Below are 12,326 nucleotides of genomic sequence, written 5' to 3'. Positions count from 1 at the left end.
TCAGACCAGAAATACACACCATGTCATATGAAATCTAATGGGTTGTAGGGACAAGTTCCATGTTTTTGAATCCCAAATGTAAAAATGCATTGGTTTATTGAGTGATCTCTACTAGGCTACTACTTTTAACTATCCTGATTGTATGCGATGCCTAAATAAAGCACTAAGATATAGCCTACATCATTTGTGTCCTGATCATTTTGTCAATAAGATGTGTTGCTACAATTGACTTAAGTACATATTGCCATAGATTATGTCACCTGCATATGCTGGGGTTAGACATTTATCAGTATCTTTATCTGTAGCCTTAAGCCTTACTTCAGGTTGTTTTAAATTAAGTTGTTATCCTACAATTTACAGAACTTTAACGAAATATAAAAATTAATAATCGTATTTTCATTGAAATGTTTGCACTCATGTTTTTGCACTTTTTGGTTCCCTTCATGTTTAACTCCCCTAATGTGTTTCCCCCTCCCCCCAGTGAAGCTGCGTAGCATGCGATGCCAGGACTGTGGGCAGCAGTTCACACGCTGGGAGGCGTTCAAGGTCCACCTGCGCAAACATGTGGAAGAGGAGCTGGAGAGGGAGAGGATGGCAAAGAAGCGCCCCCTGCAGACTCACAGCCACAATGGTGGAAAAAAGAAGAAGAGAGATGAAGACGATGATGAGGCGGAGGAAGTTGACGTTGAATGTAAGGAGGAGATGGAGGATGAAGAGGAGGAGGAATTTTTCGACAGTACCTGCCAGATCAAACCGTCTGAGATCGCTACGGTCCGCCCACGTGTTGCCATGCTGTCGGCAGAGGAGAAACCGGTCTACGGAGGCAGCAATCAGGTGTATCCCTGTAAGGTCTGCGGAAAGGTGTACTCCTATCTGGAGTCTTTCAAAAACCATCAGAAGACGCACAGTAGCACCGAGGTGGAGGTCGGGGGTTGCCACCACTGCCAGGAGTGTGGAAGGGTCTGTACGAGTGAACTGAGTCTAACCATGCACATGAAAATCCACAGAACATCCATACCACTCCACTGCCACCAGTGCAACAAGTCTTTTAATTCCACCCAGACCTGGCAGGAACACAAGGAATGTCACAAGATCAAACCTTTCGGGTGCCTGTCTTGTAGCAGGGCCTTCAAGGATGCTGATTCCCTGGACCAGCATCTGCTTGTCCATGAGCTGAAACGTCACAGGTGTGACCTATGCATCAAGTCTTTTCGATTAGCAGCTGAGTTGCGCGACCACTACACCACTCACACAGACTTTAAGCCATACAAGTGCCATTTCTGTGATAAGGGTTTCTCACAGCTAGGTAATCTGATTACTCACCGTAAGAAACATCTAGGTGTCTACAAGGAGGGTACCAGCGACCTGTTGGCACCGGAAAAGAGAACGCATGCTGGGCATAGAAGGGCTAGTTTGATGGAAACGCTTATTGCTGGTAGCAAGGGTGTGGTCAAAACACCTGGAGAGTTTTCACACAGGGCCAATAATGAGAGTGTAGACGTGGAAGGTTCCGATTCCGATTCCAGTTCTGAGGATGAGTACAATGAAGAAGGTCTTCGTAATAACGGCAATGATGAAGATTCTGAATCGGAGTTGTCTGTTGGAAATGATACAGGCTTAGGAAATGTCGGCAATAACGGTGAGGATTCGGGCTCCTCTGCAAGTTCTGACGGTGAATCTGATTCATCAGAAGAAGAGGATGAGGAGGAGCAGGAAAAGGAGGTGCAGAGATACAATTACGGAGCAGGACAGAAAGAAGATCTGCATTATGAGGAGGAGGAAGAAGAAGAGGAGGAGGAGGAAGTGGAATTTGAAGGACTGGTATCTCAAGAAACACCTCAGCAACAGGAAGGGGAATGGAAGTGCTTTGAATGCGGTAGTTCTTTCTTCCAGGAACCAGAACTTCATCTCCATTACATGAAACATGCCAGTGGTAACCTGTGAGTGGGGCAGAAGTTTATTCTGTAAGGAGGTTGGGGGTTAGGTTGGAGAAGATGTCTACTGTCCTCCACCTCATTTAGATGGTTTCATTTACCTTGTATCTTAACCATGTTAAAAATCCAGGGTTCCTTTATTTTGACTCTTTTTCAAGTGAATGTTGTTCACATGTCAGGGCCTGTCAGATCTATGCAGTTCGTTGCCACACGGGTGAAGTGCTTCAGAACAATATGGCTAGCTTGTTTAGTATTGGAAACCCAATTGTGGACTGGACCTGTTGTCGCATGGTCTCAGGCTATACACAAGTGATTTGTCTTTAATATGCTCATATGCCTCTGTACCCTGACATATTATTAGTGTGCCTATCAGTAGTAGTGCCTTATTAACGTGGGATTACTGCAATTAATTGTACCCAAAGATGTCTGTAATGTTTCACAATTGCATGTAAATTCTGATTGTAGTGGCGGAGTAGCAGTTGTAGGTGTCGCAAGACTACAGCTTTGTTAAAACTTCCTGAACTGTGACAGTTTCAAAGATATAGAAAAGACAAATGTATCATTTCTGAGATGCAGTCCCTCTCGGAAGGGCCTTTTATACGGTTTCCTTTTGCCTTTTAAAAACTTTTTGGAACTCCTTTTAGCATTAATGCCACTGTTAAGCCTTGACCAACATATTCAGTATGTCTCTCGCTTCCAAATTTGTATGTCTTCAACTTTGTACATATCTTCTGTCTATCTATGTCTGGCTTTAGTGTTGATTTCTCATCATCATCTGATTACTATGACCCTGATAAGAGGACCATGATTCACTATTATGACCATGATGACATTTTGCAAGAGTAATAGTTTATTTGCGGTTTTGAATGTTACAAATGTTCATTTTGTTTTTCAGTTTTTATATTGGTTGATTTATGCTTCTCACCTTCAATGACACTTACTCCAATAAATTATTTGCATTTGATTAAATTGTTGTTACTTTTTTGTGGTCACTCTGAACACTACATGTGGACTTCTGTATGTGACTCCTGTTTGGAAACCTAGCTCAGCTGATAAGATGGCTCGATAAGAAGAGTTTGAACAGGTGGCTCGTTTCACTGAGGTAATCTAGTTATTTTTTCCACTGGTTCTTTTTTTTTAATGCATAATTTTGCTCAGTCAATACAAAAATGATTTCACAGTCCCGAGTCATTCTCCTGCTACCAGTTGGGGTTGCAATGAAGACTCTCCTGTTTGCTTTGTTTGTTCTGGCAGTGGGTAAGTTTCTTCAATAATGAGCTCCTGTGTTTCTCAAAGTTTTTAATTTAAATTCATTCAGCAACCATTCAAGGAGTTATAATAATAATAATAATAACAAAACTTAATTTATACAGCACCTTTCATGCAAAATAATGCAGCTCAAAGTGCTTTACTAATCAAGTTCAAGTGTTTTTATTTGTCACATACAATAAATTGAAGTGAAATGTAATAACATTTATTACATTTCACTTCAATTCAATTTTATTTGTATAGCGCCATAACAATACAATTGCCTCTAGGCGCTTAACATAGCCCAGAGCCTAAACCCACTTCAATTTATTGTACGTGACAAATAAAAACACTTGAACTAATCAATGATATGCTGGCGCAGAATGCCATGGTGGGGAAGACAAGATCATTGGTGGGTATGAGTGTCCTCCGCATTCCCAGCCCTGGCAGGTCTACCTCACTTATGACGATGGGGAGCGTTGGTGTGGAGCCTCTATGATCAACGAGCGATGGGCCGTTTCTGCTGCACACTGCTTTGTCGCGTGAGTAAGCACTCTCTTGCTAAAGTTATGTTAACAGTTGATCCCATGACATTGAAATCTAGTATTTCGTCCTCTTCTTCATGGAACACTGAAGAAGTTAGCTTTTTGTCAGATATGAAATGTGTAGCTATCTTAAATACAACGAAATTAAATCATACATATTTTTTTATTTACTGTGTTGTATTTGACATCTTTGGGCCCTCAGAACTCATTGTTTCCAAAAAAGAATACTTTTCTTTTTTCTTCAGGCATCAAAGCGGTCTCATTTCTAAATGTCTCATTTTGTTGCAAGATGTCTTTTGTGGTGTTTACATGCATCACATCTCCAGATGTATGGATCATCAATGATGTGACTTAAACCTGTACAAGTAATGCTAGTGAACCATTAAATCAAAGTGTGTATTCTCAGACTATCTGGTGTGACAAATTTCCCCTGGCGACCTCTTTGGCGTGTGTGTGTGTGTGAGTGTGTCCTGTGTCACCACCAAATGCACGAGTGTGTTGTGTGTCGTGCTGTGTGGCAAAAATAAACGACTTTGACCTTTGACCTGTAGTGCCCCTCGCCTGGCCCTCCACCTGGGCGAACACCACCTGTTCAAGGAGGAGAACACCGAGCAGCGGATCTGGGCGGAGAAGGTCATCCCCCACCCTCAGTACAATGACATCACATATGACAACGACTTCATGCTGATCAAACTGATGGAGCCGGCCGTCTTCAACAAGTATGTCCAGCCCGTTCCCTTGGCAACCAGCTGTTCCCAGCCGAGCGCTCCGTGCCTTGTGTCTGGATGGGGCAATCAGATTAACACTGGAGGTGAGCAGAGGGGACCACATTGTGTGACTAATACAAAGTTTATTCCTGCCCTCATCACTTTGTAAAGTTGGACTTGCATATCATTACACTTGAGGAAAAGTACGGCCAGCCACAGTATTACTATATGCAGCGTGCGATTTGTAAAAAAAAAAAACAGAGGGGGAATGTTTTTTATCATCATTAAAAAACAAGCAATAAATAGGCCTAATTCTTTTAAGTTAACGGTAGGCCCTATTAGGTTACATTTTGAACAGTTGAACATTTAATGCAACAATTTCACAATGGCAATGAGAAATTGTTGATTTGTGTGAGGCTGAATTTTAAAATATGACAGACATGAACAATGCAAATTATGTGGTTTGTTTAATTTACCATCATTATCAATTTCCTATTTTATGCATTATCTCTTTATTTTATATCCTTTAGTTGACTACGCATCAGTTTTGCAATGCTTGAACTTGCCTGTGCTCTCGAAGTCCCAGTGTGAGAATGCCTATGGCCAGGGTATCACTGATAACATGTTTTGTGCTGGCTACCTGGAAGGTGGCAAAGACTCCTGTCAGGTACATGTCCTTTTTTTTGTTTTAATTTTCAAAGAAATTAAAACAGAAAACGTTTCAGCTATACACAAAATATACCTCGTTTTTTAATAGCCTTAATGTGATAACATTACAAAAAAGTGCAAAAACTTTAATGACTAAATCACCGAATCTGTGTTCTCTTGTAGGGTGACTCTGGAGGCCCTCTGGTTTGCAACGGAGAGCTGTATGGGGTCGTCTCTTGGGGTGCTGGCTGTGCTTTAGCTGGTTATCCTGGGGTGTATGCTGCAGTTTGCCGCTATACTAACTGGGTTAAGGAAACCATTGCCAACAACTGAGAGAATATCCTGTTTATTCACATCTCAACTGTTAGGCACATCTCTCAAAAGGTTTTGAGTTTGAAGAATACGTGAACAATAAATATGTCAAAGCAACTTTGTGTGGTCACGTTATTTAGTGCTGATGAAGTTTATTCTTTCTAAATGTGTTTTTTTGAGTCATGCCTTTTCAGGAAAATATGATAACCCTTGTAATGAAGCTGCATCATCAGATCTGTTCGCGAAGATACAGTATAGTAGTGCTTTTAAACTACCACTCGTGTTCATTTTTACTGTGCATTAGGTCATCACGGGCGTGAAAACATTGTTAATGTATCTTTCATTAACTTCCACCAAAATTACAATCATCATACAAGTCCTCCGTATGACATCAGTCTTTAGAGTGCAAGTTAGCGCTCTCTGCTTAAAAAAAACGGATGGTGTCACACTACATTACCCAGAGTTCAGCGACATTTAGATTTCGTGACGTATTTGGGGGTTTGCGTCTCAACATTAGCGTTATGTTCTGTGTTGTGAAGATGTCTAACAGGAAGAAGCTAACATAGGTACGTAAGTATATGCTGCAAGCATGCATGTGTTACATTTATTAGGTTAACTGTCAATGGACTAGGTTATCCACATAATAAAAGGGAGTGAGAGATTATATTTTAAAAATCCGAACTGGCATCTGTATGGAAATTAACTAGGCTGCCCACTGGTATAACAATGGAGTGTCTTGCTAGCCAAACATCGACACTATTCAAGGCACTAGAGCGCTATACCGAATGATTGTAGATGTAACATTGTATACGATTTGGATTGTGCAATGTTTGGCTAGCCGGACATGATTAGAATTTGGTGAAACTCTTGGCTAGAAGTCTGATTAGGCTGTTTAATAACACAGCGAAACCAATGCTAAAAACGTTTAAAACCGGTTGACAATACTGAGTGAACTGCCAGGCTAGAATATAACGGTTCACTAAGTAGAAATGTATTCAGTTAATTCAAGGAGATTTTTAAAGATGCTAGGCTACAGTCTTTGTTCATCCGAAATTAAGCTACACACCCTGTTATTTGAAGGCGTCTGAGCATTCGAAATGTTAATGATAATGTGGCAATTGACTTCAGTTGGATTTGTAGTGTAGTGTTCATTGGGAACTAAATGTTATTAAATGTTTGCACAACAATATAACAGACCTATAGCAGACTTGGGGACGAATCATTCAGCATGCCTAGGTCATGTGGTTTTTTTTCGTCACAAGAAAGAAATGAGTATTGATAAGTAGAGGTAGACGATGATAGTCAGTAGAATGACATGTTGCCACGACTTATTCATTAATTCTCTCATTTGATTGCCTGTGCATTGCGACCCTACGTGTTACCTATTGATTCTCTTCCTCTACTTCTAGCTTCCATCAAACAACAAACTCAAAACATTGTTCTGTTAAATGAAGAACGGCAGAAGACATGGATGTCGTAAATAGGGCAACAGGTGGACTGGGAGCAAGCCATGAGGGTGTGACTGCAGAGAGTGACCCAGAGCCCAGGGTCCTGTCTGAGGATTCCCCTCTGAAGTCCTCTGCTGCCTCGGCTGCATCTGAGAGCTACAGCCATGTGGACACTCTCAGAGAGAACTTGCAATGCAGCATCCCCAAAGAAGCATCGCCTCTTCAGGGGGACCCCAAAGAAGCATCGCCTCTTCAGGGGGACCCCAAAGAAGCAGTGCATCTCCTGGGGGACCCCAAAGAAGCATCAAGTGCGACCCACCTAACAGACACATTCAAACTGATGAATAGTCCTTCCACTGAGCTGGCTGCCACCAAGGGTACAGCACCTGAACCCACAAACCAAGAGGAGAATGGCAGCACCTTACCCCCCAAAGGGAAGTCGCAAGATGCCAAGGCTTCTTTTGGCGTTAAGAAAGATACAAAGGTGGCTGCCGCCACCACGGGTGGGAAGAGGAGTATTCTCCTAAAAAAGGATCGAATGGACCCGCTGAAGTTAGACATGACGAAGCCAACAACTATGCCTCTCACTTGTACGTCCTCTGACTCAATTTCAGTTTCAGTTTGTTTATTTGATGAAGAGGGACGGTGTACATTAATAAACATTAAAATGATAATGCACCCAATTATAGCCAAAAGGCTAGTTTCCATTGGCAGTCCCCCTGCCAGAGTGAAAATGGCTAAACAACTTAAAAAAGGCATTAACATATAAATGCCTTTAGTATACCTCATAATATCTACTTGTAATTTACATCCACATAATAATTTTCTTCCTGTTTATGCTTTTATGTGTCATATTTTTTCCTCACTCTTTGTCTAACCTCTCTGTCTGTCTCTGTCCCTCTGTCTCAACAGTCTCTGCAGTGTATTGAATGTCACATCATTTTCAGTGACTTTGTCTTATCCCTCTGTCTGTCTCTGTCCCTCTGTCTCTAGCGTCCCAACAGTCTCTGCAGTGTATTGAATGTCACATCATCTTCAGTGACGACAAGAGCAAGCAGCGGCACCTGAAGATGAGCCACCCGGCCGAGTACGAGCAGTGCATGCTGGGAGACTCGTTGTTTGCCTGCTATGTCTGTGACCGTCATTTTGCAAACTCCATAGATCTCATGGCCCACCAGCGAACGCACACAGAAAAACAGCCTTTTAAGTGTCTACTCTGCGGGGAGGCGTTCAAGAGATCGTCGGAACTCACTACGCACAAGAAAGTCCACTGTAGCAGCCAGGGGTACAAATGTAACGACTGCGGCAAACTTTGTAAGACCCTGACTCTGCTTAAGTATCACAGCCGCACACACACCGGGGAGAAACCATACGTGTGTAAAGAGTGTGGCAAGAGGTTCAGTATGCCAAAGGCACTGCAGAGACATATAGAGTCTCACACACAAGATGAAGGGGATGAAAACGGTGACGGGACAAATCCCGCCGCAAAATCAAAGAAACAGAAGAGCAACGGTAAGTTGTTCTTTCATTAGGCCTCTCTCATGTTAGGTTCTAATTGTTATTATTATTAATGTTGTTGTTGTTTTTAACTTATTGTTGCTTGTTATTGGTGTGCTACCTACTCATTGGTGTTGCAATTCCTTTTGAACAAATCACAGATAAGCACATGTACGTGTAACAGCGTTGTGTACATTCACAAAATCCCTAATTAATATGCACTAAATGTTCATGCAAGTATGCATGTAGAGTCAAACTCATTCCATACAATCCATGTTTTGTTACCATTTGCTGTAACCAACACTTTATTTTGCCCATTTTGATAAAGCAAATTTGCTATAGACTTTCTGCCACAACTTGCAGGCAAAATATTTTATGGTCTTAAATATGCATTGATTTGCATCTGAATTTCCTTTTTACTATCTGTACAGATTTCAATCATCACCCCTCATCTAATTATGAATTTGCTCATAGAGATATTTTAGACTTATTCAAGAATAACCTCACAATACTGACATTAGAGAATTTCATAATAATAAGAATTGTGAATTGTAATAAAGTGGCAATATTTTCTTTTACTCATTGATTTTGAATGTGACATGAGACCACAACCTGATGAAGTCTACTGTATGTAATGTTGAGCGTCAGAAACCTGGGAGAAATCTTTCAAGTCCAAATCATTGTGTAATTTTGCAAGGTATTGAGCTACCATTGTTGTAACATATAATCAGTACTTTTTATATTTGTTTTTTGTGTTGCAGCCCCGACAGAAAGGAAATTCTCATGTCCACAGTGCAAAGCTATGTTTAAGACTGAGAGGACGATGCTTCACCATGTGAAGAACAAACACGCACCGAACAAAAACGTGCCGCCCAGCCGTGCTCTTGCCACACAGCACCTCCTCAACCAAGGGCCGCCATTATTGACCCAGGCAGCGATAGATCAACCGCACGTACTTCACTTTGACTCCGGCGGACAGACGCCGCAATGCATCGAGCCAGAGCAAATCAAGAGACTAATAGAGTCACTTGGAAATGTCCAAAAGGTGAATCAGCTGGTCATATATGGATTAGAGCCCGTGTCGTTTCAGTCACAGACCATGAATCTGCTGCCAGTGCCGGGGGTCGTGCAACCGATCAGATTCGACATGACGCAGACGGTGCCTTCTGTGGAGTTCAGTCTGGTGACGGAACAGGCTAAGTCATTAGATTCAGAGCAGGCTAATCAACAGGTTGAGTCCACAGCACCAGAATTGAATGGAGGACACAGGGAGGCCAATGATCATTCGTTAGTTGAGGGAACAACTCAATCAGTGAGACAAATGCAAGACCATACAGGGACCCTTCAGACTCATGCAGTGGAGCTTGAGCGGATTTCTTTAGGAGCTGAAAAAACAGTGACAGTGGAAGAACCTTCTTCAGTAGCCGAAACAATTTTGAGGGAATCCATTCAGTTCAGTGATGTTGAAGGAATGAGATGTGAAACCAAAACAGTTGAGACTATACAGGATAACGGACAAATTCAGATTCTTGAATTCTTGCAACAGTCGTCCTCCCTGATTCCAGCCAATGAGCTTGAAAATGAGAACGGACATATGGTGTCCCTCCAGGAAGAGGTGGTACAAATGCAATATATGATCCCAAGTGACACTCTAACGCTGGAAGCCACGGGAGGTTTACAACAGCCTGAGGAACAAGTTGTCACTTTGACACCGTTGGAAACACAGATTGTCACTTTGACATCAATTGACAGAGAAGAGGATTCAAAGAAACATGTTGGAAATGTCAGTGAACAGGATGTTGGGCTGCCACGTCTGGAAACGTCTGGTGAACCAAAGGGCTGTGTAGTTCAAACAGAATTAAACAAAAGTCAGTTTAGCTCAGAGGCACACTTCAGTGAGGAGATATCACTTCACCCTCAGCCACCTTTACATGGATCAGACACAGCAGAAGTAGTTGCTGGCGAGCATGAAGCTCAGAGTCAAGGGACCACACCGTGGGCTGAACCATTGAGGCAAAAGAAGGGAAGTCGTGCAAAGAAAACAAGTAAGAAGGAAAAAGCCAAGAGGAAAATTGCAGATTTGAAACAAAAATCTGAGCATGATGTTACAGTTCATACTTCACAGCAGAATATATTAGCACCACATCCTCCTTCACAGTTAATGACAACTGTAACCCAACACTCAAAAACAAAAGGTCATATACTGGTGCAGTTTGGTCGCGGTAACAAAAAGGAAAAACTCTCCAAAACAGCGGGGGCCACTAAAAGATCCAAAAAGAGAGATGAATGCGACCTGCAAGAGGAAGGTGGGTCCCAACAGAAGAAGAAGGGAGAAGATAGAAAAGGTAAAACAAACAAGTCTGAAAACAAAACTCTAACAGCGATACTTAACAAACCGCAGAATCAAGAGCAACACGTGTTGCAGAAAGAAGAGGCAAAAGCACAACTCAAGTCTAAGAAGAGAAAATTTAAAATACACAAAAGTACTGATAAGAGTCTGACGGAGAAAGAGATGATTTCATCCCCTCTGCCTAAGAAGAAGAAACAGGAAAAAGTAAAGAAACCAAAGCCCCTAATAAAGGCTTCAAAGAAAGAGGTCATGAAGAAGAAAACCTTAAAACTGAAACAGAAAGAGAAAGAAGAAACCCCTCATGCTATATCCCCAGATCAAGTCAAGGCAGAAGCCATGCTTTTGCTGAAGGGACACAAACAGCCACAGCTGAAAGTTCATAAACTGGATGATCCAAAAACCTTGTCACAGCTAGAACTAGTGCCTGCATGTCCATCTACAATTGCTTGTAATGAGGAAACTCCCCCAACTCCAATTAGAGAAAGCGAAGATCACATAAAAACATCGACCAAGGCAAAAAAACAACCACGGCCAATCCAGGCATGTGTAGAATCCTCCTCATCTTCACCTAATCCTAAGGGCACATCTATGCGTAAAAAGGTAAAGGCAGGTCGAAAAAGGAAGACCCCAAAAGCTGATGGAGAGATGCTGCCAACCTCCCCTTCCTTGACATGTGATTGTGGGGTGAAATTCTCAGAGGTGTTAGCCTTACAGGAGCATGTAGCAGCTGTCCATTCTGGTGAAACGCAGGGTTGCTATGGTTATTCTAATGGCACCCTGCCTGAGGATCATGTAAAGGCCTCTGTATCAAGGGAAGTACTACCGCAAAATTCTTCTAAAATGCCCGGATTACAGGTAACAACAGACTGGGATGCTGAAATAGAGATGGGGGAGTTAGGTCTGGGGGACAGAGAAGACCAAAGAGTGTCTTTTCCAGCTCTCAACCCTTCTCCCTCTCTCCCTCATGCACCTACATTAGTGGAAGGGGAATATGAGGAGGTACATAAAGATGCCAACAGTGTCACCACAGAGAAATGTTTGGAAGTGGTATCCTCTGGTTCTAAAGGAGGTAAGAAGCCACGGATGGTTGCCTGTCAAAAAGATCCTCCAGTGTCTCAGACCCTCTCTACATGTTTGTCAACTCAGGTCACCACCCCTGAGGTCCAAAACCTGTCAGCCTTTTCACCACTTCCAGGCAGGAATCAGAAAGGGAAAGGTGAGGAAGGCCTTTTGGAGGATGGTGAGAAGATTTCAGAGATGCAGGGTGCGGCTGATGCCATGAAGTCCACTTGTGAGTCAGATAAGGCTGTAGAGGAAGACGTGAAGGAAGAGTTTCCTCTAGATGTTAATTTAGTTACCATTCAAGATGAAAATCAACCCATTTCCTCTCAGTATGGTGACACATCGGAAAGCTTTCAAAGCGATTGTCAGATGGCCGGTGAAATACAAGTGATGCAAAGCCATGAAAATGTCCTTGAGTCCAACCTTGAATGTCTTTCACATACGAAAAATCTTGAGCCCGTGGTGGGCTTGAATTCAACCGTAACTACGGCAGTAAAAGAGTCCCCCTCAAACATTCCGGACATCAAACAGGAGGATGTAGAAATTACAGTACACACGGAGGAGAGGAAAAGTGG

General features: G+C 42.4%; 1 protein-coding gene across 1 annotated transcript; it reads left to right on the top strand.

Moving 5' to 3' along the window:
- Positions 1 to 3,103: 3,103 nt before the first annotated feature.
- LOC308380829 (trypsin-2) lies at positions 3,104 to 5,415 on the top strand (the record flags this gene model as incomplete). Its single annotated transcript, XM_080858241.1, has 5 exons — positions 3,104 to 3,191; positions 3,565 to 3,724; positions 4,279 to 4,538; positions 4,965 to 5,101; positions 5,266 to 5,415. 5 exons carry the CDS (start codon positions 3,104 to 3,106, stop codon positions 5,413 to 5,415), a joined length of 795 nt encoding a protein of 264 aa, XP_080714367.1.
- Positions 5,416 to 12,326: the final 6,911 nt, after the last annotated feature.

This window comes from Sprattus sprattus (genome assembly GCF_963457725.1).
Source record: "Sprattus sprattus genome assembly, chromosome: 19".
Lineage (NCBI taxonomy): Eukaryota > Metazoa > Chordata > Actinopteri > Clupeiformes > Clupeidae > Sprattus > Sprattus sprattus.
Note: the sequence above shows the minus strand (reverse complement) of the source record. Positions and strands in the feature narration are given on the sequence as shown.